Below are 27,246 nucleotides of genomic sequence, written 5' to 3'. Positions count from 1 at the left end.
GTCTTTCACATTTATTGTATATCTATACGAATTAATATCTATCTGAATTTCATTATTTTAAATTGTTTATGATATTGTGAAATGCTTTGACATATCTGCCGAAGAAACTTCAATCCCGAATTGGGAAAAATCCGTAGATGAAGACATAATACTTCATAAATACTATTGTAATAAGATACCTTATGTTACTTTTTACTTTCCGTTTTATTTTTTGCAAAATGTTAATGTTGATTTAGCATATATGACTTTAATAGAATAAAAATTGAAATCTTTCTGCAAGAGTAAACGCGTCATCGAACGAAAGTTGCATTATTGATTATAGGTCAGTTATTATTTGAGTATGACATTTATCAATGTAACAGATGTCATAAATCAAATTATAGATTAGATACTGTTTATAAGAATATTTTAGAATGTATATGATGGCTGACGTCTCTTTTACTTGCTCTTATTACTTCTATCATGCTAAAATTCCTTTCGTACACAATCAGATAGTCTTATCATTTTTTGATATATTAAAACATTGATGACTGATTAATAAAACTTGAATATTTATGACAGATGCTTCATGTATTACCTCATAGTATTTTCCCAGTTAAATTATCTATTTTTGTATTAATAGCTAAAATTTTTATAGGTCTTTCGATATCAATGTATTATTGCGATATGGAAAGTAATTAGATTTACGAAATCGAATTTTATTAGTACAACTATGTAATACAATTTAGAAAAAACAGTAGTATTAACTAAACAATTAAAAAAGTATAACAGGAAATTAAAATAAGTCTTGGAAAAACATGAGAGATTTAAAAATAGAGAAAGATAATTAACGCAATAGTTTTCAAATGTTATCTTATAAACTTTATAATTTTGAGTTCTTGTTTTTTCTTTCTTCAGGTTTTTATTAATTAAGTATAATTTTGAATTAATTTTTTTCATAAATATTTGACAGAAAATCAATATAATGTTATTGTATATTGATACATAAATTGCAAATAAATGCATATTTACGTTATGTAATAATTTCTATCACATCGCTGGCCAGATAAAAAAACGAGAACGAGTATTATAAAATCTGGCAGTAATCAACGTATTCGAGAATGTACTTATAATTAGTATCTTATCGGGGTTTAAGCTATATAAGCTACGTTGATATTTCAACTTTTATTGCACAACTTATCCTGGTTTCAAACGTCCTTTGCTTTTTTGAATTTGATATGCCAACCAGATACTTATTGATATCTTCTGCTTATTTTCAAACGAGGAGCAATGATCTTCACAACTGAAACAGATATGTTATAAACAGCGCACATTTGGTATCATATAGCATATACAAAGTGATTTATGGAACAGATATCATTCATTACATTCTCTTGTTTAAACAGATCGTTTAAAAGATATCACTTCACTCCACTGCTATTCTCTTCCCAATTGACAAGATCAATAATGTAAAAACTTATTACATCCTTCAAGTACAGGATGTTCAGGATATATTTTTAAAAAACTTTTATAAAAGATTATTATTTATTTTATTAATATTTTGACTGCATACAATTTTGATAAATTTTTAAGATAACTGTAAGATGACAAACAAACCTCGCTGCATGGAATCTAATATTTTCATTGCCAATCTCATTGTGCAAGACAATGATTTAATATCAAAGAGCAATCAGCATATGCTTGATAATTCATCAGTTTTGTCGTCAATGCAAATGTTCTATGATTTGCCTCTTCGTCATGCAACATTGCATTCTACTGACGACAAATGATTCAACGACAGATATACGTGTAGTCGCCACATGGTGCCAACATGCAGTCTCCGAGATTGCTATCCGCAAACAATCCGTGAGTGTGACCGCGGATATCTTCTGGTCATGACCCTGAGGATTACGGCATATTTTAGATTATAATTGTAACGTAGCAAATTTTCGTATAGTATCTGCGTCGTTTGAAATTTGTTGATGAAATTTTCATTCAGTAAACTATTGCTAAGGACATAATTTTTTGTTTATTGTCCTATAAATAACTAAGACTGCATGCAACTTAAATGAAGTTAATAATAAAAATGAGATGGGAAAAATTTTATATTTTGTCGCGAAAATGTTTATTTTCCAAACAAATTAATGAACCATTTACGTAAAAAATGTACATATTGAAAAAATATGATAATAAATATAATAATAATAAAAAATATATTTAAATGTATGATTATATATTAAGAATATTTGTCAGAATTACATAAAAAATACAATTAAAAATTTATAAGTATTGTTCTTGCAACTTCAATATTATGCTTGTTATCATGCGGAATTGTAAATTTTAATTTGCACTTGCGCTTTTTTTATAAATTCTACTGTTTATGAGCTCGTATAAGTGGGCTCGAATATATGGGATTCTTATCGAGTCGGCAACTTTTCTTTGATGCTTGCGGATTTATATATCTATCTTAGAGTGTGAAAAACTGGATCCGATCCAAGGCCGTGACGCGTTTCGTGATACGGAACGCAGAAAGGTGATGGGCCCTATCTAAATTTGACCGCGATAATGTTCGAAATAGTTTGACGACTGCGCAATTTTCCGCATCGAGTCACGAGACCGGATGGTGCTCGTTCTCCGACGAAAGAAGAGGCGCCATCGTAATTGCGTTTTTATGGCGCATCACATTTAAGCACTAGAGAATACTTTTATAAAGCTTCGCAGTAGCTTCGCATCTTTTAAACATATAATGTTCAAGATTTAATATACTATATACATTTACTATATACATTTTGCAATCTTCTCTCTCTCTCTTTGATATATTGAAAAATGATATAATATATGTAAACACACAGAAAGAATTATCTCTGTAGATTAAATAATCAAATGTGAAAACGATTCAAGCTGAAAATGTTGTCTTCCAAGAAAAAGATTGTAGCGTGAAAAAAATAAGAGCATGAACGAATTGCCTAACATAATAAATGTGACATAAACCTGAGACAAGAGAGAGTAAAAGAGAGAAGCAGAGAGTGTCTGGATACCTTTATTCACGTAAATAAAATAAATTTATAAATCTTGTTAAAAATTATTTTCCGTACAATTTTTAGAGAATATAAAAAGAAAATGCAAAGAATACAAAACACTGATAATACTATAATAATTATTATTTTATCAGCACATTTTATAAATGTTGAACTATTTTGTCTAGATACAATATATCACGTTATCTTGCGTAAACTGTCATGAACTATCATGAACTATAGAAAGCCTGTCAAAGATTATGTCATGTAATAATGATCAGTCGAGTTCAGTCCAATAATAAAACTCTGTGATAAATATTAACACGTGATCGTCAGCGTAAGCATCGATTATTTATTTTTCTAGTGACAAAGATTATTTCAGCAAGAATACTTATTTTAAAAACAACGTTATTTATGAAAATCGTAACCTACTAGGATGCATAATCCTATTCTAAAAAAGGCGTGTTAACTTCGTGAAGTTCTTTTTTATCGAATATTGAGGCCTCTTTTCCGCGACGCTGATTGGTTCTCTCGCTTGGCTCGAACTTCGTGTGACTTGAACTTCGTATTGCGAATGTCAGAATGTCATAGTGGCTGTCAGTGCGGTTATATTAATTTATTATTTCTTAGGAACGTGAAAACGGCAGCTGTCAATTCTGTCAAATTTGTATTGATGAAACATGATGAAATAAATAACACCTTTAACTCCTTTTTTAGAATAGGATTTGTGTTATTTATTATATAATAAATAATAGATGAATATTATTATTCGAAAACATTATTAATATTGAAAAATAAAATAGCGCGCGCCTGTGGTGCTAGTACATTAATTTAATTAAACATGTTAATATATGATGCGATTGTTAATGCATTAGTTTTACTGCAGTATTGATCGATATCGCATTGATATCACGAGAATTGATAAAAGTTTTTAAAGTCAACCTACTACTGTCCAATGTAAGACTTGAAACTGCGTTCGATTTCCAATCGAACTTGTATATATCGGATACTCGTTGCACTCATGTCGTATGTTCTCTTTATGACCTGACCCCATCATTATAAACAGAAGGCCAGACGATAAAATGCCAGCGACACGTGTACGATCATTTATTTATTTCTGATGTTTACGCTAGTAAGAACACAAGAGGAATTTTGTCATATCAGTGAAATTCTCTAGAACATTTTCAAATTTCGACGCAAAATTTCTTTTTGCATTGATCAACATCGATGACAATACATTACTGTTATGACAATAAAATACAGTAGAAGATGTAAGTAAAATCTTTGTTTAGCAAACACTGTTGCACAATTATGTTACATACATTTAGGAAAGACACAATATTCCGGATGCAACGCAACGAAGAGCATTAAAGAGCACTAAATTCCAAACTTTTTAACGATCTTTTCAATGTAATTTATTACATTAAGTGTAATTTATTATATAACGTTTGTCTACTTATTATTCGCAATAGCTTAACGAATAACCCACAGACCAGCTCATCAACTTGATGAGGAATCTCTTCTTCGTCTTCGCGTTAAAAATGTCACGGACGGATATATCATGCTCGGACGCGCGACAATGCGTCCCAGAAAAATGCAATGCACCGTGAATAGAGATATAACGAGGCACGTCGCATCGGAAATTGTGCTCGTGAGTTAAGATTCGTTCATCCTGTAGTCTCTGAAGACCCCATCGAGAACGGCAAAAATATCACGACCAAATATATCACCCTCGAGCACGCGACAATGTACCTGAACAGAAAAGTACAACGCCAGTAGACGTCAAGTCGATGAATAGAAGTGTAACGAGGCGCATCGAGGGCTTATTACCCGCGAACGCGATAATAAAAACAGTGACAACGGGTTCTGTGAGATAAATCTTGATCACTGCTCGATTATTGCTTGATGGGGCTGTAAAAATGTCATCACTTTAAAGCGATGTCGATCACTAAAGCGATTCCAATTGATAGAACAAAACGATTGTTTTGTAGTAGTTTTGTGGTAGAATGTTTAGTAGTATCATTGTTATGGTAGCATACAAAGAATAGATCGATTAGGTACGCGAAAATAATTGTAATTTTAATCAACAAATGATTACAGAGTACTGTTGTTACACAGTTACAAAATATTATAATTAACATATGTTTTTGCTACTTTTTAACAGACTTTGTTTAGTCGTAAATAGAAATTATTAATGTTGCAGACCTTTAGTACACATTTTTCAATGATAATAATTAATTAAAAGTTATATTTTACTATATCTATTGTTGTTATGCTGATAGCTCGCTGCTTTATCATAATCATTACTTATCGGTTTAGAAATGCGCTTTGACACAATAAATAATGGATATTATACAAAAATCAGAGAGGTATAATAATAGTTGCGACACGAAGCGATAAGATTCTTTATGCGTGTTCCAGTTAGTAGATGAAATAGCCGTCCTTGTTAAATCATTAATGGGTGAAGCGGAGTGGCAATGATATCATCATGCACAACGACCTCGACCCTTACTTATTTAAATCTTCGTGCAATGTCTATCTCATGAACTGTACAATGTGTCAAAAAAATCGTATGCGATGACTTCCTGTATTTATATAAATGTTTAATAGTCTCGATCTCTCGTGAACTATGCAATATATAATACATAAAAGTCCATGATAATTTTTCTTTACATAATTAAAAGTGTACAAGTATAATACTGTAGCTCCAAAACTTGTTAACACAATTATCAGTCTCTAATCCACATCTTTCCCTAGTGCCTTCATTGATTATTCTATCTTGAAAATTCTTATTCTAGATACTTAGCAAGTCGCTTATTAACGCAATCTAATTACACGGTAATTTTTCCCGCATACGCAACGTAAACTTCTCAAATTCTTCTTTTGCGTTCCAGTGCGCATTACATCGTTGCTACATACTTAACATTTTTACCAAATCTCAGCAAGTAGGAATATCCAAAGATAACAAGCAAGTAAATAGCAACTAAATGCACACAACCGATTGCATTTAATCCTTGCTTTAATCGTACCGACCGCATGGTAATCTGATATCGTAGGCTAACTTTGCAGCTTATCTCGTTTAATTTTCAATGCAGAGTAACCGGCTCCTCTTGTGCATCTGCAAAAGAGGAACATTGTGAGGTTCATACAGAGTGTTCAGAGATGACGAACTTGCCTCGGCAAAGCTTTTTCGTTTTTAATTTTTCAGGATTAGCGCTTAATGCTTTACAAGAACTGGGTTTACATTGGTTGAATAACAATTGATTGCAAATGGAATAAATGATACATAATTTGAATTATAATTTTTATACAGTAATGATAAATGAAGGTATGGGTAAAATAAGAAAAGAATGTTTACTGAAAAGAAATTGTATTATTGTATTAGGTGGGATAAGATATGCGTGTTAAAATTTTATGCAAAATCTGTTCTGGATTCTGTTCTCGATAAAGCTTGCTTGTGCAAGCCATCGCTGCAAAATAACAATAGCAACGTTTGTTTGTGGTAACGAGCTCAAATTCCCCATACGCATACATCCATCAAATCGACCGAAATTGATTTCGCCAAGATCACGCCGATTCCTTGCGCGCATTGGCGCATAATTTTCGGGGCATCCTGTATTGTAACCAATACGCGTGTAATCGCAGAGATACTCACGCTCGCTCGCGCGATTTAGGAAGCAACTTTGTGCTGAAACCCGAGATGTCCGCACGATTCATGGTCCGGCAACTTCCAACTGCGAGCACGCTGCCGTTCGGTTCCGGTCTGGTACGTGTCTCTCCTCGGACCTGGTTCGCCCGGAACCGGTCCCCAGAAAAGGCAGAAGAGGATCAGCAGCGCGTGGACCGCCGCGCCGTTGCCGCGCTCGTGAGCCGTAATTCTACTCCGACGAGTAACATGATTACACGCATACTTGGTGCATGCACGGCCGCACACGGAAAAACGTATCAATGGCGAAATTACGTGCGCAGATAAGTGTAAAAACGACTGCGAACCGCAGCAAATACCAGGAAGTCCTAGCCCAATTAACTGCTTTTTTTCTCCTTTTATCAAACCCGGGTAGTCTTTATCAGGCTTTAAATTGTTGCAAGTTGCGCAGAACGCGGCCTTTCGTATGGCTGATAGTAATAAATATGTAATTCTTGTAGCATACAAGTGGAGTGGATATTCGTAATATTAGATGTTATCTCTTTTTTAAACATGTTAAAGAAGGAATGAGTATTTTTAGTAAAACTATTTAGCTCACGATTATGGTGCTGTACTGTATGTATTAATTCACAATTTTGTCGATTTTTGTGTTGGAAGTCGATGAAGGTATTAAAAAATATTATCAAAAAATGATTGACTCAATGACAAATTTTCTACTAAATTTGAAGACACATTGTCTCAAAGTTATGTAAAACTTTCGTCGACAAGTGATTTTATTATACTCTATACGTTTTAATTTATCTGGGACTTACATTAAAATAAGATTTTATTAGATTAGAGAGTTATGATAGTCTTTTTAATCATTTATTTCACGCTTTTTTAGTCATCCTATCACATCATATCTGGGAACAAAAATGTGAACACGTAATATAAAATAGATTATTTGACAAGATATTGCAATGCACTTGAATACATGATTGACAGTATCATATCTGACTACGATATGATAATAATTGATAACTTAGCAAAATACGTAAATGCAAATCATATGCACATCATTATAATACAAATTAATTAATTTTATTGTATGATTCATATTATGCATAGCAATTCATTATTATATTTTCCATGTTGCATGGCATAAAGTTTGATATGTTGTAAAATATAATTGTAATATTTATTCTTGATATGTATCCAATTTTAAAACAACAATCCAAAAACTAACGACGACATATAAAATTAGCGTGGTTATATGAATATATATCGTTTATAAACATATACAAATATAGAAGATTTAAAAATACTTGGGGCGATTGCTTTGGACGATGCGATTAGTAAATTAATGAACATATAATCTATTACCGATTAGCAATTGGCATTCGATCAATATAGCTACAAAATCAGCTATTCTTGACATCTTTGAGGACACAATATACAGATTCACGTGATCGGAAGATGATCATAGCATGGTCGACGAAATTTCTGGCGAGCATAAAGCGTTCCCGACGATTTTAATTCTGGCATTATATCGTCGCGAGACACGATTTCACTTACGATAACATGGTGAAATTAATGTGTAACGGTATCTCTCAGCACCAATAAATTTCAGGCGCCAGAGTAGCATTAGAAGACTATTAAATAGCACAATTCTAGTCTCGGTTGATTTCTCATGAGTAAGCTTTAGCAGTCTGTCGTTATGGTTCTGTCTAATAGAATAATTAGAAAGTATGCAGCATATCATATCGTGCATATAATAGTAATAATATGATAAATATAAAATTTATATTTATTATATTATTACTTATTATATTATAATATTATAATTTTTTTATATATAATAATTATAATATATATAATTATAATATATTATAATTTTTTTTAGATTTAGGACTTTAAATATTAGACTAGAATTTTATAATAAAAATAAACTTAGGATAAAGTTCACTGCCAAAATTCAAAAGCATTATCCACGTATGCGATAATAGACAATAAAAATTGTGTTTTCTTTTGCTGATTGTAGGTCTAAATGTGTTCGATAGCGATGCCAGCAGAACTGATCCTGGGGCATAGCCCTCCGGTGTACAGTCCTCTGCTGTACAGCCCCTTAGTGGTCACGGCACCTACAATCACCAGCAGATCGGTGCCACCCAGAATCAGGCCATGCCTTTCCTCAGGAACTTTGTCCCTGGACACACTAAGAAACAACAACGATGGCAGCGGCAAACAAAAGAAACGGGTGGTCTTTGCTGATGATCGCGGCCGCCCACTGACACAAGTACATTTCCATTAGATTTATTAGATTGTTAGTGTGCAAAACAAAATGCATTATTAAATTTCTTCGGTAAATATCATAAAATATTGGTTTTATTTGGTGGATTTTGGTCGTTATAACACTATCTAGTCCTCATTAAAATAGCGCAAAGTATTTAGGGTCTATGAATAATGAATTTGACACATGTGCTTGACAGTTTGATGCAGTCGCCAACTTTTCGGCAATTTAAACTTTGTATTACAAGCTCGTGTTATATCTTAATATAAGTGTGAATTGGATTTATGTCAAAAGTCAATGCTAAGAGGCGCGAGAATATCATTTAGGGCTTCTTATTACACCAAGATATTTAATAAAATCATCCTATAATAATTGCCATAATTACTCGAATATTTATTGATAATGTAATTAGACGAATATTTTAAAATGTAACTTGTTCTATTATAATATATACTTATTATTCCCCAAATCTAGATTTATTTCTCTATCAAATGAAGTTGAAAAGTGCAATTATTTGCAAATGTATTTTTTTCTGTTATTATTTAATATAATGAATGTTTCACTATTTAATCATAATAAGATCTTTTTACTTTTATTGTTTTATTAAAAATTACACTACTTTCTAACATTTTTTCTATTCTATTCGACACGTAGGTTCGCGTAATGTCGGAGCCTAGTAACGTACCACCACTATGGAGCACGGCTTACGTTGCCGGTTTAACCGGTGGTTTGCTTGGATCATCGAAGGATCAAGAACAGGAGACAGCGCAGGACACAACGCCGCCGTGGCAGGTGACTTTTCCGCAACCGGCGAGCGACTATCTCGCCTTCCGGCGCATGCTTGATCAGAATAGTGTCAGCCTGGAAAATGTGATAGTGCGTGAATCCGAGCAGTGCCTGGTCGGCACAGTGAAGGTCCGAAATTTGGCATACGACAAGGAGGTCGTCGTGAGGGCCAGCAGCGATTGCTGGTCTACCCACGAGGACGTGTATTGCACTTACGTGGAACAACCAGGGTCGCCGGGTCCCCTCATCCTCTATGACACTTTCCGTTTCCGGCTCACCTTGCCAGTGGCATCGGATGTTATCGAGTTTTGCGTGCGTTATCGCACCGACGGCAAAGAATCGTGGGACAATAATGAGGGCAAGAACTATCTAATTCGCAAAAAGCAAGAGGTAAGTATCTTCTATAGCCTCTTCTACATGTGCCTTATTCGTTCTTTCTTAAATAATAATTAAATTATGTTGAGTATGCGTGAAGGTCTAATTAAAATGCGCGCGCTTACATTAGTAGATAAGTTATCGATGTAGACGCGAACAGGATCGAGAGTGGTATCAATAGAATATATAATCCCTAAAAAACCTTTTTAAAAAAAGAAAAAATATATACGCCAAGTACATAAAAACTTCCAACTTGTCAAAACTCAAAACTAAATATGAAATCAATAATTAACTAGCCAAGTATCTAGAAGCAGTTTGAGTATTTTACCCAAACGTTTTCCATGCATACTCTCTTATCGCATGACGACATTGAAGTACTTGGCGTGTCCGAATCACATTAAAACGTCCTGTCCTACCTATAAGAGACACAAAATCATTTGCGAGTCATTATTGAAAATCATGAAGATACAAGATACAATACAAATCAAGATATTGTACAAATTTACAAGAATACATGACCACTGCGATCCGGGCACGCCAAGTACTTCAATGTCGTCATGCGATAAGAGAATATGCATGGAAAACGTTTGGGTAAAATACTCAAACTGCTTCTAGATACTTGGCTAGTTAATTATTGATTTCATATTTAGTTTTGAGTTTTGACAAGTTGGGAGTTTTTATGTACTTGGCGTATATATTTTTTCTTTTTTTAAAAAGGTTTTTTAGGGATCTCACTCTTTTTTGGAAATTTTTAAAATTTAACTATATTTTAGTTTTACATTCTTTTGAACATATAATTAGTATTACATAATTTCTTTTTATATGTTTTATTATCAATTATTTTGCATGCTAACACGTACATCGTTCCGATGCAATTTGTAATAAGTTTTATTAAGAATAATCTTTTGATTTTTATATAATGTAAATTATTTTTATATATTTTATACTTTTTTCTGTTTTGCTAACAAAATTTCTCTATGTGATTTACAATATTTTTTATTATAACTTTAACAATATAGCTTTACTTTTACATAAATCATTTTTACGAGTTTTATAATTTTATGCAATGAATGTGGTAGCGCTCGACGTTATGCAATGAAATTCGTGGTATTGGTGCAGTCAATCCCTTTCTCACTAACTAATATGACGTTGCATCACGTCGTTGTCGTCGTCGTCGTCGTCATCGATGATGTTGCTTGCAATTACTTGCAATTTATGTCTTTATCGTGAAATAAAACATTTCCTATGTATCACATTTTTTATAGTATTTACGATTTATATCTTTATCGTAAAATAAAACATTTCCCATATATTATTAAAATCATTTTTAATTCATAATAAATTAAATCATGCATGTGTGAACAGCAGCTTGAGGGACAAAATCGCTTTGCATGTGTATGTGCGAACATACGTACGTGAGTCTGAACCAGAATACGGAAAACGGAACGATTCTAACGTACGATTATAATATCTCAGGATTGACTGCACCAATCTTATTCGAACTGGTCGCGATCGAAAACTCGCATTCACATTTTATTATACAAGTGCCGTTAGATTTTTGATTACGGCTTTAATTCCTGAGATATTTTAATCATAAGTTGATATGACCTGTCAAATGGCATGAATTTCAGATAAGCTACTTGGTAGCGCGCGACGTTTATGCAATGAAATTGGTAACACTCGATATTATACAGTGACTCTCAATGTTCGGAACCTTATTTTTGATTATGTACTTAGCGTCTTTGTCCGGTACGGAGTAAGTCTCACTCAGCTCCGAAATATATCTTTGCATTATTTCAATACCGATTCGTTGATACGTTATTTAATTACCTATCACTGGTGGTGATTTCATAAATACATAACAAATTATAATTTGTGGACTCTAAATTTATTGCAATTTTTGTTTTATTCTCTCAAATACATTCTAAATTTCTTCAAATAGTCACATTAGTTTAAAAGATATGTTTCTTGATAAATACCGTTTAATTCCTTTCTTCATTTCTTTCGCTCCGTTTAACATTTATCAAATATTGAACGTATCCGTGACGTCATTCCTATTTGCAGTCCTTGAAATAATGCATGGTTCCTTGCCGTAACTGATGTTTTCTTTGCATACTTCATAAGCTGTGCGATTTTATTTGCAAATACATGTGCCCGAAGCATCCTTTCATATCTTCAATGCACACTTATTGAGTAGCAAACCGGTCGCGGTTTATTGATTTTCAAGAATAGTTATACGGAAGAGACCACTATTTATTTAAGAAACGTCTATTTATTCTTTAATATCCATGATCATTAAAATCTGTGTTTTACCTTGTTGTTCCTTTAAAAAAAAAAGGAAATAATAGTTATTTATTTAGACAACTTTCTTGAAAACTTTTGCTTCTTTTTCTGATACACGCACAAAATCGCAAATCGATATATTAAACAAGTTTCAAGAAGAATACGATGTTGGTTGCAATAATAACATCGTCAAAGAGTTGACATACATTGCACACCTTGTTTCAGCCCCGAGTATCAACCAAACGGTATGATAACACGACGACAACCTGTGACAGGTTTTCCAACGCCAACGGGAAGGATAGCAGCATGTCGCGTGCCGCGGAAGCCACAAGGATGAGCATGCGTACCTGGAGTGAATTTGCGTCCTGGCATCACCTAGCCAACGACGCGCCCTACTGGTGAATCCTCTGGCGAGAGGAGGCTGTGCCCCCTCATCTCACCTACGGATCATGTACGAAGCAGTACGGGTTCCTCCAATTATTCCTCTGGCCGATCCGGCCAATCGCCGAGACGTAGATCATGCGGGACCATGAGCTATAGGTATCTCGCGGCATACGAATCATCGGGAATAAGGGAACGAAGAAGAGCGTGAAGACGAGGGAAGAGAAGCTGTGCGACGATCCGAATATTGCGAACGAGGAAACAAGAATGCGCGCGCGGGAGAAAAACAATCGGAGGATGATAGCGAGCAACGGAGCGGACGACACAAGCGTGGATAACGCAATCTGTACGGTAAGCCCTGATTCCCCTCTTATCTACTCTTCATTTGAAAATGCTCGTTGTTTTAAGAGTTGCCTTATTTTCACGATCCGAGCGTGCTCGGAAGGAAGCAGTGGTTTACCACGTAAACCACTGCACAAATGAGCATCAACGAGTCACGCCACGTAAGCGTTTATGATCAGATTGAAACATGGGGAATACAGCGTTTCTGCAATTACAAGATTTGTGACAAGTTGCGTTTTAATTATTCCAGATTAAATATTTTCATTCAAAGCTATTTACATACCTTAATATTAATAATTCTGTACAATTCACATCATGGGTACGACTGAAGATTTGAGAAAAGTCAGGTTTAGATCTACAACAGCGGAGATTCTTACATGAGTGCACAGACACATTAAATTTCCTATGTTATTTCAAAAATTTGAATTAATGCCAGCGACCACCGACTTTCACTGCGGCACCCCTCTTAAGTCGAACGTTTCTAGTCAAGCGTATCTGCATAGTCCTCGTGTGTGCATGAAATGATTTTTGTAGACTAGTCCTTGTATCCATGTGTGAAGTAAGAAAAGTAAGCGAGGATTTGCGACTCGGATTTTCTAGTCAATAAATGCCGAGGCTGCAGAATCCGTGGCCATACATCGACATATTATATTCGAACTTCTCCGATATAAAGTAACATCAGAGGAAAGGTCTACGTACTGCTTTTTAAGAGATTACCGGATTATCGGCACATACTTGAATTTAATGAAGCATATCTCAAGTACTGCCAAATAAAAATATTGCAAGAACCGGGGTCTACGGAACGTGGAAACGTGCCTTTAATCGAGAAAGACGACAAGTCTTCAGGATTAGTAGTGACCAGAAAGATCTCGCATTGTAATGAAGATAATAGAAACTTCACGAGAGTAGAGAGTATTGTTGAGGCGTTCCTACATGTTTCCCTTGCATAAATTTACAGTGATAAGAAGACATTAACCGGCACCACACGTGTAAAGGATAACTCCCGAGTTTAAGACTTCCCTACTTTCCGGGCTCGCGACGATCTCGCTCTTGAGAGATAAGCGTATCGTCTATTTCTGCCCTCGCCTCGCGTGCAGACGGAATAGTACCAACGCTCGCGCGAGCTATTATTAACTGTTGCAAGTGCAACGAGCTTCCTTGAGAGTGGCCAAAAGCTCCGATTGAACGTTCCATCTCCCTGCCGTTCCTGCGGCATTTCGCAATCGGCCGCAAGACACAGTTGTCTTGCCTTGCCTTGCCATGTCATTCGCCATGACATCGGACTCGCAAATTTCGAGCGAGCCGTGTCCTTTCTTGCCGCACGCGCGAACGTGATACGCGCCGGTCTTTACTGGTCCGAAACTTTCTCTCTATAAATAACGCACCGTCGACGTCGTCTTGTGCGCGAGACGCGATAACGGGTGCGACCGGGGAGTCGCACGACTCTAATCGTCTTAACTAAAAGTTGTTACCACGCAATGATGACGAGACGCACTGGTCTTGGTCTCTCCCTCGTGTGCTCCCACTCACACGGCTGCATCTCCCTTGCTACCTTTCTCTCGTTCATTCGTGTCTCTCTGGTTCTGCCCACCAACTCGTCACCTTATAAATCTGTCGCGATACGATATACAGGGTGTAATAAAATGGATGAATTATATGGAGAAATGGGAACAAGGAGGAAGCTTCTCGGAGCTTCTTCGAGTTAAAGCGACTCGGAACGAAGCGCTACTGCGAATAGATAATAAGGTGTTTCATCTTTCCCTTCCAACTTTCGATGGACTTTGAGCCTACAAGATGATCTGAATTGCGAGCTCGGCTATCAAGATGACTAACATTGAAAATTGAATGCTACAAAGAATGATCTCCATGGCAAAACGACGTGGCTGAAGTAGGCGTGTTACGAATTCGAGAGAGCCAGACTGAACAGACCCAATGAGCGAGCGAAGCGTTTAATCTTTCGATAAATGTTATATAAATAACGCTGAAGTCACGAGTGAATGAAGGGGAGAGCCCGGCCCATGCGGTATCGCCAAAGCGATAACTTTTAATCACTTTTGCTGGGAGCAATATACATGTGCATCTACACACATATTCATTCACCTCGTCGGTTCCTTCTCTTTCCTCATGTGACGATTATACGCAGTGTAAACGTTGATTTCGCGGCATTCTCCGCAAAAAGACATGATACATTAATTATTATCCGCGTTATTGTTCAAAGAATTGTAGCTGCTCATAAGTCAAAGAAGTTCATCAGTTTCCGCTAAAAGATATTGTGATTTGTTAGTGATGTTTCACGGTATAGCCTGAAGCGCCGCTTCAGTTCGCTTGTAGGTCGCGGAGACCCTGCATTGTCATTCAAGATCTAGCAATATCCAGCGGCAAGGTCTCTGGAATATTTTCACGGCCAGAGGGATGTAAAGCGGTCCTTGACACGTTGCCAAGTATATCGCGTACTGCTATTGCTAGTCTAACAACGAAATGGACTCTTTTGAAGCGCGTCCTCGGCCCTGATCTGTCTCGCCTGCCTAAGGTCCACAAGATGAACAGATCCACTCGGATGGATTTGCGCGCTCGATTTTACTTGTTCGACAACTTTGTGCGAGTTTGCGAAACTCGTCCTTGGTTACGAATGCGTTAACCCACTTTGCGATGCCGCTAAATCAGTCTATATCTGCGGACGCAATGCGCTTTCCCGCGATACCATTTGGCAATGAATGGAGCAGGTGGATGCGCTTTAATGCGCACGGTTTTAGACGAACGCAGAGAACGTGTAACGAGCTACATACGATCTGCACAGGTTGCAATCGTGAGCGCTGGCACAGAGATTTCCGATTTTGCAATATTTCATAACCGAAACACGTCTAGCTCCGTGAATGAACGAATCGAATAAACATATTAAGATTTTCCAGTGAGACGTGCATTTAACACACATCAACAAATTAAAAAATGTAGTTTTTCATGAAATTATTAGCATATATTTGTTATAAGTATAGTTTATAAATTTAGTTTTTTTTACCGTACGATTTATTATAATCTCTGAGAAATGTATCACCATTAAATGCATCATAGAGATGAAATTATCTTGGACGGAAATTGAAATTTAATCTGTTGCTCACATTTATTCGGCGAATATGTTATCAATGCGGGGGGTAAGGTATCTTAAAAGTAAACCGCGCCATAGCACACGTCGATCGTTCATCACATACGTATATTTATTCATGGAGATATGTACAGAGTGCTTCAGGAACTGCTTTCTTCTATTCAATCCGTTAATCTCTCCGAAACTTACATCATCATTATTATTGATTGAATTTAATCTTCTCAAATGTAAGATTCAATTACCAGAAATGCATAACACGATTTGAAGTACAAAAAATGACTATACTTATATGTTACTTTCAAGTACGATCCCGATATGTATAGACCAAAATATAACTCGATAATCTGGTGTCGCTACAATTTCATAATAAGCCTCACTACAAGAGGGACCGGTTTAATCCAAAGTGCATCAGAAGGTTGAACTCTCGGGCGTCTTTATCTATGTATCTCCCGACATTGAAACTGCTGAGTAGTGACCAACATCTCGACGTGAGGGAAACGCACGACTTCTGAGATACCCTGTAGACATTGTCCGAGGCGTGGTTGAGAGAAGTGGTGGCACAGGATCGTATATACCGTACTGTGGTCACGCCGCTCGGCACCACGCCTTGGTGAACACCGCAAGAAAGAAAAAAACGAAAAGAAAGAGAGAAAAACTTTAAGACGTCTAGACGCGTGGGACGGACCGGGGTAATCTCGACTCTCGACAACCTCGAACGGTTGCTTGCTTGCTTGTACGCGTGTTTGCACGCGTTCCTGCGTATGCAGATATGTATATGCGTGCGCAAGACATGCATTCCGAGTTGTGGAAAGAAAAGGGGAGGGCGTCTTAATTATCGAGCATTCTTAACAGTTGCAAAGCCGGTGGTCGCTGCGGAGGCTCGACGCGTTTCAATTCTATCGGCAAAGAAAACATTTACAATTGCAGAATTTGAATTTTTTGGTAGAAAGTATTTTACATTTAGCAATTGCATCTATATGCTTATTATAATTCGGCTTATTATAATTTAATAATTATTAAATATAGAATGTGTCACGCGAAAATTTGATCTTATTGGAAATAACTATTAATATTTTGTTATATGTTATTTATGTTATTAGTCGAATAAATCTATTATCTTTTTATCTATGTTATATTTTTATTATTTCAGGTCTCTGCATCCGTAATAGTACAACCAGATCACACCGAGGTCATCCAACGTCCGCTTCAAGCTCAGCGTCAACACACAATCATGTTCATTAGCGTGGACATCGTCGCACGTTATCTTCTCGAACGTCCTCTTCTTCCTTCTTCACTTCCTCATTCCTGGGATTTTCGGTCCGCCTCTGGATCCACAAGGAAGTCCGTCGGAATTAATTCCATTCTTGAGTCAATACAATCTCGCTGGTCTCGTCATATCGGCCAATACTGTAGCACTGTAAGCTTCCTCCATTTCTACCCTTGTACGCTTCTCCCTTTCTATTTCTTTTCTCTCTTCTATTTCTTCTGTTCCGGCACTCTTAACACGATCCTCTTTATGTGACACAGACTCGACCCGACGTGTCAACTATATGTTTATGACTATAACAAGAGACAAGAGATGCGTGTGTATAGCGAACGGTTGCGAGACACATTACTTACACCGGACTATACGTGACGTGTCCTGGGATATAAATTATAAACGTTTGTCTCGTGATATCATGTGTGTGTAATGCGTCATCCAAATGGTACAAATGCCCAAAGAAATCCACATCTTCGATTTTTCAAATGATATTTTTTGAGCATTCTTCAAGCCTTTTCTGGAGTATTGTGTTACTCGGGTGACGCTTAGTCCTCTTGTCGTCGAACGTTGAGGTGTTATATCGTTGATTCCCGGCTGCGAATGTTTCCGTGATAGAAAGCATTTTGCAGTGAGTGTCATCGGCGGAAAATGATGAAAGTGTAAACTCGCAGGCAACTTTTATAACTCTAACTGGTGCTAATAGCCGTTTCTCTTGCAACTCTCCTTCAATACTTGGCGAATGGCGAATAGTAATCGCGCACAATGAACTATAAGTTTTACTGATTATCGGATGTACTGCGGGAACCGCGAGAAGGATGGTATGTTAAATAGAAAATCTTCGAAAGAAAATTGTAAGATTAGATGGAAGATATTTTTTTATACGAATGGCTTATTGGCCTTTATATATTGGATGTGCAGCGCAGTGCCTGAATAATATAAGACGCTTAGATATATCACCAAAAGACTTAAGATTGACTGTCTTTATAACGTGAATTTTCTTGAGGATCGTTATTTAAGGATTCATTTGCTGTAAATATTTCACGTATCTCCATTTATTGTGCATGACAGTCTTACCTGAATTTATAGCTAGCTAATAAGCCGTATTTTATTTCGCGATTCAATAGCGCGTGTGGTGATAACATTATGTGCAGTTCCTACGGTACATCCACAAAAATATGCCCGATTTGAATACAGACTTGGGCAAATGGTTGCATTAAATTAAATTCCACTGATGACTTATTCAATTCAAGCGTACAATAATTGCGCAACTGAAGTACGAAAAATGAACTTGGTATTATCAAGATTCGGTCCAAAGTGGAGATAGAGTGGCTCATTAGTGCAGCTTGGTAGATTAGAAGTGTCTAGTTTGTATTATAGAAGGAGAGGTAACATTTTTCGTGGAGCAAGAGACACACTTAAGTGTTAAGTGCCTTTTAAATCGATGCAACGTACATTATCACGTTGTTCTGAAAACTCGGAGCAGCACATCGAAAGAATAATCGATTTTATATACCTTGTAAGATATTAAACTACTCTTAATCGTTAACGCAACTATGTACTCCCGTCGGCTTTCAGTTCTCGTAGATTCAGTTTCGGCAGATTTACAATATATTTTATATATATATATACATATACAAAGTTGGATATACATCCGTATATGTATGTATGTACACACTCACGCGCGTGCACGTTTCGCGTGTATCGCACTATTTGCTCGAATCAGCGCGTGTTTTACCTAATAATAGTCATTAGTAGCAGCACAATTATATATCGCACGTTATACCAATACACTGAAATACCAAGACACCGAAGCGCGCACAGTACCGATTAATAATCTATAAACACTTGCAAAAAGGTGACGAAACTTTTGAAGTAAAGAAGATACGAGCCAAGAATCTTCATGTGATAAATATTTTCTTCTCCTATAATATAATTGTTTTTGTTTTCTTATGTAAATTTGAAGAACCGGCTCGTATTATATTGTTGATTGTTGAAACACTTTTGTCAATTTTTGTCAAGTGCTTATGAATTAGGGGTTGTTCCGTATGATTTTAAAGACTCGCATAAGACTCGAAATAGCAATGACAGAATGAACGCTTATGAGCGCATGAATTTTCTGAATGTGATTTTTTTCTGGCTTCCGTCAATTCTTACAGTTCTCGTTTTATATCTGACAAGTTTCTACGTAACGAATCTCTCTCGCAGAGAATTGATTCTTACTAGAAATTACTTCTGACATTCGTCCAACGCTTTGAAATTGATACCATTTGATAATCTTGTTCCTTCGTGCTTCTCGTCGAACTTGATGCCATGTCTCGCGTGCAGCTGGCTCGCGCGAAATACAATGTAGGCGCATCCAAACAATGTGCTCCGCCCCTGCGTTCTTAAATGAAAGCAACATTCAAATGCTCGAGCGATCTGAGTTTTGCTTTCAGGAACGATGGAGCGACCGGAGGCGGCTTTCGCGCAGCGAATGAGAGGGTACTTTGAGTTATTAGAACTGCGTGCCGGAAGGAACGCTGTCGAGACGACCGCAAGAGACGACAGAGTCTAACTAGTGATTTGTAGACGCCATTGTACGTTGTCCGCATCGGGGTTCGATAGCTACGCCGTAAACGGACTGCTTTCTCTGCTCGTAGGGATCCTTCGACCTATTCCTCAAAGTGGATAACTACGGAGTTTCATTCTCGCGTTACGCTTTCACAACAAGGTAGTTTTCGATAGCGAATTTTCCGGTCAGTAGTGATTTAGCTTTCATTTAGATTCACCTTTTGGCTTCAGTTTCTTCTTTAAATTGTAGATATTTTATCATTCAAAATGGATGCAAATGGAAATGGATAATGGCATGAATGAACTGATATTACTTTCTTTACTCATCTTGCCTCATACTATCTTTTTTTCTTTTCGTACATTACTTCTTTCTTCTGTCCTGTCATATTATCTTCTTTTATTTTCTTCGAGGATTTTGACTCTCTTATTTAAATATATTTTTGGCTGTTATTCTGCAATCCGTTGTCTCGAAAACTGAAGTTTCTAGTTACGTTATTAAATATTTTTGAGGTAATAATTTTATTACTACTTGGCTTTTGTCCAATAAAGCTGACAATCCTCCACTTTTTGTTGCACACTTACTCACATTTCGATATAATCTAACAATAAGAGTGAAAATCTCTCGTATATGTATGGATGTACCGGGACCGCGTGAGATGATTACCTAGTCCTGTCGTGAGGAAGCTAATTTGCGTACCGGTACTGCTGCTCTAGGTCGAGTCTGTTCAGAGAGTAGTGTTTGTCGAGTACTAAGCCGCTAATCAACACAGCGAAGTCCGCGCTTACACGTGTTGTACATACATGTATGCGTGTAGCTTCCTTTCGAGAGCCGTAAGACTGATAACTTAAACCACGTACATAATGTAAATAGCAAACGTATTCATTAATTTTTAACGTGTTTGTTGAAAGTTTAAGGATCTTATTATCACTGGACGATTATCGAGAATTTTTCCTAATATTGTTTCCATAGACGTTTTTTTTAGTGTGTACGATTTTGTTCTCTTTTCCATAGTCCTCTACTTCGTATGATATTTAATAATTTTATGAATATCCTTACGTGTATACTAGATATAACACTTAACGCTTATCCGAGTCGTGGGTCAAATATTATCCTACTTTTACAGCGTAACGTTATAATGTGATTACTGTACACATATTATTATCATTGTTGATTGTTATTGATTGAAGATGTATTTTCTGTACGAAATGTGTATAAGCTGTAGATTTTTTTATATTGGATTATACGTGTATACATATATCTGGGTATTGAATTGTAAATATCAATGAATGATTGCTTTTTTGCAATTGCAATAAACTTTACAATAAGAATTATAATACGACGATGTAATGGTTTTATTTCCTCATGTCCTTTAATTATCGACCTATCAGTTTTACACAGAACTGTTCTCGCCAATTATTCTTGAAGATTATCATTAAAGTTACAAAATGTGTATTAAGCTTTCCAGAACACAGATCTTACGGCCACACAGTATTCTCGATCCAATCGATGTAAGAACTGACTTTGGTATATACAGCAGGCATAAACTTAAAAGCACAAAATTTGCCAAAGCTCGTCACTCCCACGATGCTGTACATGCAGTAAGGTTCCGCGAGAACCCTTTGCAATGGACCGCCGCTGTCACCCTGCACAAGTAACGTTTATTATAAAGAATTTTTACAAAATTAAATACAGGAAATTAAAAATTCCATTTTAAAACGTAATGCAGATAAATGATCTTAAATTGTTTGTCGTACGTACTTGGCAGGTATCTTTGCCGCCCTCCATTATGCCGGCGCAGAGTAAGCTCGATATCAAACCTTGAGGCATCTGCCGACTCCCTAGATCGTCGGTGTAACTTTTCTTACAATCATCTTCGGAAATGTAATTCAATTGGACTTTCATTAGCTCATTGCTACCAATGTCAGATTCTGCATAATACAAGCATCGATATATATAAGTTTTAAATTTATATCGCAATTGTAATCCGTAAAAGAAATCAGTTTTTTTATATTTAAAGAAAGTTTTATATTAAAAAAAGACAAATCTACAATTTTAAAAGTTAATACCCCTGTTGACATCTCTTGAATAGTTTAAATTACAAAATACAAAGTTATTAAAACACGCAGGAACATGCTAACCGTAAGACGTTTTTCCAAATCCAGAAGCGATGGCACTTTTGCCTGATATTTGCGTACTCGCTTCGAGACATGCAGGTCGCACTCGTGGATTCAATTCCAACGGTCGATCGAGCTTGAATAACGCAATATCGTGATATCTAACGGAACCCTTATAATCCGGATGCTTAATTCTTTCCACAATATTCCTTTCTTGCATAGCATCATCCGGAGTTGATAAATTGATCAAGCCTGCTCGCACTTTGGTTGCAGGGCCACTGAAACACGTAAGTGGCATTAATAAAAATATAATTATTTACACCAGACTCGAAAAATTTGATAATAAATTAATAATAATATAAATATGGTAATGATCATAATCATTACTTGTCTGGGGATTCCAGACAGTGCGCCGCAGTTAGGATAAAATTTTCGGAAATGATACTTCCACCGCAATGCCAGAATACGTCGCCGCCTTTGTTGAAACCGATTACTGCCTGAAATGGAAATTGCTACTTTGTTAATTACCGTTGAAGTGAATTTCACAGAAATTTAAATGCATCAGCAGTGGATTTCCCAAGTTGAACACACCATTAGATGCATAGAAAAGAAGGCAATTGCATTGCATGCTATTAGGGGTGTGATTTAGTTTTGAGGGTTTTTTTTGCTCAAAAACGCATGTATTTAGATATGATAATGAATGAATACCTTAATCAAAATATTTTCCTTCGTTTTCTATAACTTTTTCCCATCTTTCTGGCAAGAGATGGATTCCACGAAGATAAAATGACTCTTCTTTTGAGTTGATCCACTCGTCGACGAATTTTCGCACTTCTTCGAAATCATGAAAGTGTGTATCCTCTAAAGCGTGTTGCATCGACCGGAACAAATAATAATCGCATGGAGCAATGTCCGGAGAATACGCGGGGTGCGGTAAGACTTCCCATTCAAGCTCTAATAGTGTTTGTTTCACTGATAACGCAACGTGAGGTCGAGCGTTGTCATGAAGAATCACTTTTCGTCGTTTACTCGCAATTGGTGGTCGTTTTTGGTCCAATGCTTGCTTCAACTTGTACAATTGGTGTCGATAACGATCAGCCGTGACAGTCTCATGCGGATTTAACAGCTCATAGTACACTATCCCACCAAATACAGAGCATTACTTTTGAACCGTGAATATTGCGTCTCGGAGTGGATGTTGATGGTTCGCCTGGATCCACCCATGATTTTCTGCGTTTCGGATTATCAAAATAGATCCACTTTTCATCCCCAGTAACAATCCGAGACAAAAGACTCTTCTTTTTTTGCCTGGCGATCAACGAAATGCAAATGTTCAACCGGTTCGCAATGGCACTTTCCGATAATTCATGTCGAACCCATTTCCCTTCTTTCTGAATTTTTTCCATTTCATGTAAATGTTTGGTAACTGTTGTACAATCAACATTTAATGCTCTGACAAGTTCTGAAGTGGATTGTGTTGGATTTTCGTCCAATAATGCTTGCAAATCTGCATTTTCAAGCTTTCTTGGTTGTCCCGAGCGTTCTTTGTCCTTCACATCAGTATGACCACTTTTAAAGCGTCTAAACCAGTATTCACACGTCTTAATTGATGGGGCAGAATCACCGTAAGTTTCCACAAGAATTCTATAACCGTCAGCGGCAGTTTTGTTTTGATTAAAAAACAAAAGCAACGCATGTCGAAAATGCTAAAGAGCTTTCGGAAGTTGCATTTTTACGATGATATAAACACGACTGTTATTGCATCTATTGCTATAATGCTACTAAATGTCATGGATAATGTCAACACTGTAAGAAACAACAGTTATCGGAAACAGCTATTGGAACAAACTGACACTACAGCCATCTGTTGCAAAACCCTCAAAACTAAATCACACTCCTAATAGATATATTGTGATAACAAGAGAAATTATTAAAAATTGTAAAAAGTAGAACCTTAAAAATTGTTTTAAGGTTTAAAAATAATTAAACCTTAATTTATTATATATTACGACATGAGATGAAGCATATATTGTTTTATTGTTTATTTGGGCAAAGAAAATAGAAAATGCAATTTTTATATATTTTATGTATTCTAATTTTATATTTTTATAATATTTATGAGTGTTTTTTTATATTGTCTAATTTTTATAAACAATGCTTTATTTCTGTTGTTTGTATAACATTATTTGTAACAATTTGATTCATGTAACAATTACAAATATTAATGTCAAACATGTATTACTAATGACACATAATTTCGAAATTGTTTTTAATTACAGTAATGCTTTTATACATTTGTATATTTGCGTTCTCACCATATGCGGGAATTCCGCGGGTTTTGCTCTAACTCCGCCAACGATTAAAGGTGTTTCGACAATTGAACAGCGAGAAACTTTATTTGAGCCGGCGTTGATACGCAGAATTGGCGCAGCCTCGTCCTCGTAAACCAGATTGGCGTATTCTTTGCATTCTGCGAATGTGGGAGAATTATGCAAAGATGAAAATAGTAACAGGAAATGAGTGGAAATTGATGTCATCGCAAAGTAGTTACATGGTGTAATAATGAGAACAAGGTAGTAATTACTGTTGCTCATTCATATACGCGCAGTACATGAAATGACATAAAACGTAGTACGAGGTGCATAGTTCATTGATTTATTATTGTGCGTCATAACTGTCTAATTGCGTGCCTGCCGAGAAACCTCCGCGCACCCATTTTTCCATTGCTCTAAACAATTAGTCACGCGTTCTTGCTGTGATGTTTATTGAGTCTTACGTAACAAAAAAATTTTTGAAGCAAGTTTCTACGCACGAAAGGTTGTGAGACATTGAGTCTTAATTTGGCACGTTGAATAAAAGAATTATATGAACTTTAAATAGTTTAAAAAGCTCGTGATGTTAAAGATTTAAATGTGATTCAAAAGTACATTTGAAATTAATGATTCCCTGGAATTGCAAATTATACGAATATAATAAGCCGTCATAAACTGTCACACTAACTTTCTTCACTTTTTCGCGCTGCAGAATTCCTAAATAAGACGGCAACGAGTAACACAATTATGAATTCTCCGTTCATATTGCAAATCCAGCGCAACATACCGACAGCTCTGGTATTAAGGCCTTTGTTCGAAGGCCTTAATACCAAATTCTCGCTTTAAGTACGATGGAGAATGCGTAACATAGTGCAGATTGCGTGATAACGTGATCGTTCGCGAGTTATTTAATGTCTCGTTAATACGATGTTACAGGGAACTGTAACCAATGACGTATCCGTCCGATTTTTCCTAAAGTGTACTTCGTAAAGCATCTACGTCCGTTTCCAACATGTAGGTATTTTATTTTAATGACGAGACAGTACTTCATAGAAAAATTGCGTTCGAGAGCCTTCTTCGTTAGAGAGCCGCAATCAATGCGTCAGCGTTCCCGCAATTATGCGCCACGCTCAGATAAAAAATATTTTCCTTTTTATATGATGATTATTCACTTACACAAATTGTATCTATAAATGATAAAAAATATAAAATTTTTTAATTCGTACGTACACTCACTCGTATATATCATTAAAACCAAATGTAGAAGTTTCTCACAAAACGGAACTTTATATTGATCAAAGAATGCGCTTACGCACATTGTATTTAATATTTAATGCGAAAATATCCTTGAAAATATCCTGTTTCTGAAATAGTGCTATTTATACATTCACGGAGTCATTTGTAGATTAGATTACGCATCAGAAATACATAAAATATTAGTCTCGATTCCATCTTATAGCGCGATCCTCTTCAATACAGACTTTTATTTTGCACGAAGCCATTAATTTGCCTAACCACAGAATAATTATTTTAGATTCTAGCTGTTATTAAATTATTAAGTTAAATTAGATTATTTATGTAAACTTTTTCCGTTCATTCGAAGAAATGCTACATCCCTGGAGGGTGCATATGACTCATAACGATGCTGCGAATGTAAATCTTATCAAACCGAACTGACCTCTCACAGCAATATCAATCACTGTGGATCAAATCAAATTCGTCTTAAGATGAATTAAGTTTGGCTACTTATCAGAATAATACCTGAAGTAAATGAAACAAATTGCTGCAGAGCTATTTAGGATTGTAGTTTGAATTACTTTATTTTAAATATATAAAAATTTATAAAAATCGGGAAGAGGCACAGAGATATAAAGAATTCTGACAATTTTCTTTTATATAATATCTTTTTTCATTAAGTTGCAATAAATACCAAAACTGTTGTAATTATCACAACTGTAGTAGTCAATAATATCAACAAGTGTTGATGTAAGATATTATAAGGTATTGGAATAATTGTATTGTCTAAAATTTCCTAGCAAATAATTTTTTAAACGCAATAATAAATTTGCACATTATCGCATTATTGCAAAATATCAAGTTTCAAAAACTTTTCAACATTAGGGGATTTCCTTAAATGTTATGTAATATTTACGCAGTTCAAGATCATCACTAATTGATGCAGTTGAAGCAATGTATTGCAATATTTGCAAACATAGGCAATTATTGAGCAATCACGCGTATAACTCGATAAGACAATCTGCAAGAATTAGTGACGTTATATGATAAAGAAGGAAGTAGTTATAAATACTAAATCTACTTCTAGAGATATCGACTAATCAATAAAGATTCTAATCTACCCATTTTTGCATCATGACTTGGATGTAAATTAGATTTCGTTATTTTTCTTCCTTCCTTCTTTTAATTTCCTTGTTAAGACAGTTTTTATTTAAATTGCAGTTTTATCAGCATTTTGCAAGGAAAAATATCGAAATTCTGAAAATAAACACAGAATAAGACTGAATTCACTTCTTATTTTTCTTGGCGTAATGTGATTACATAAAGAAACTGATATTAGGAGTATATTAATTATTGTATATTAACCATTGTATGAGATACATTTCTCGTATCTTTTTTTTAAATTTATGTTAGAAACACCCTCAAAGTTACACACTGATCTAAATTCCTGTTACAGTTCCACTCACAGGCAGGTAACGATTGATTGCTCCATTACTAATATATATTGCTGTGCGTTAAAACGTTTTGCGGACTGAAGTCAGGAAGGAAGACTTCTCCGAAGACACGCGCAAAAGCAGAATTATCTCGCTCGCGA

General features: G+C 35.8%; 2 protein-coding genes and 1 long non-coding RNA gene across 5 annotated transcripts in view; 1 reads left to right on the top strand and 2 right to left on the bottom strand.

Moving 5' to 3' along the window:
• The window catches only part of LOC105281658 (protein phosphatase 1 regulatory subunit 3C-B), a 28,854-nt gene extending 7,532 nt beyond the window's left edge, over positions 1-21,322 (top strand). Inside the window, exons 2-5 of one of the 2 annotated variants that reach the window (XM_011343051.3) lie at positions 8,663-8,917; positions 9,566-10,087; positions 12,631-13,087; positions 17,329-21,322. In XM_011343051.3, the coding sequence (XP_011341353.1) occupies positions 8,669-8,917; positions 9,566-10,087; positions 12,631-12,657 (798 nt within the window). In that variant the 5' untranslated portion in view covers positions 8,663-8,668 and the 3' untranslated portion in view covers positions 12,658-13,087; positions 17,329-21,322. Of the gene's footprint in view, positions 1-8,662; positions 8,918-9,565; positions 10,088-12,580; positions 13,088-17,328 lie in introns of both variants that reach the window. The other variant, XM_011343050.3, reaches the window with a different exon arrangement.
• LOC105281657 lies at positions 5,055-7,744 on the bottom strand. The gene is made up of 2 exons (XR_894343.3): positions 6,652-7,744; positions 5,055-6,114 (listed from the first exon to the last, which is right to left on the bottom strand). It is a non-coding gene; the product is annotated as an uncharacterized LOC105281657 (long non-coding RNA).
• On the bottom strand, positions 21,323-27,131 carry LOC105281656 (serine protease snake). 2 transcript variants are annotated; one of them, XM_011343047.3, is made up of 7 exons: positions 27,018-27,131; positions 26,774-26,909; positions 24,420-24,574; positions 22,492-22,601; positions 22,129-22,382; positions 21,749-21,918; positions 21,466-21,633 (listed from the first exon to the last, which is right to left on the bottom strand). In XM_011343047.3, the coding sequence occupies exons 2-7, from the start codon at positions 26,775-26,777 to the stop codon at positions 21,466-21,468; spliced, it is 861 nt and encodes a 286-aa protein (XP_011341349.1). In that variant the 5' UTR covers positions 26,778-26,909; positions 27,018-27,131. The 2 variants fall into 2 exon arrangements, with proteins under 2 accessions (XP_011341348.1, XP_011341349.1); XM_011343046.2 differs by lacking the exons at positions 26,774-26,909; positions 27,018-27,131 and having other exon boundaries at positions 21,323-21,633; positions 24,420-25,887.
• Between the last annotated feature and the right edge of the window lie 115 nt (positions 27,132-27,246).

Source organism: Ooceraea biroi, chromosome 2 (genome assembly GCF_003672135.1).
Source record: "Ooceraea biroi isolate clonal line C1 chromosome 2, Obir_v5.4, whole genome shotgun sequence".
Classification (NCBI taxonomy): domain Eukaryota; kingdom Metazoa; phylum Arthropoda; class Insecta; order Hymenoptera; family Formicidae; genus Ooceraea; species Ooceraea biroi.
This window is presented reverse-complemented; position numbering and strand designations above follow the sequence as displayed.

Excerpts from the sequence above, each read along its gene's own strand:
- LOC105281656 (XM_011343046.2), bottom strand. The coding sequence starts at position 24,698 with ATGAGCAACAGTAATTACTACCTTGTTCTCATTATTACACCATGTAAC. Across the intron at positions 22,383-22,491 it reads TGTCTGGAATCCCCAGACAA|TGGCCCTGCAACCAAAGTGC; the intron begins GTAATGATTATG and ends TACGTGTTTCAG. Across the intron at positions 21,919-22,128 it reads ATTTGGAAAAACGTCTTACG|AATCTGACATTGGTAGCAAT; the intron begins GTTAGCATGTTC and ends TGTATTATGCAG.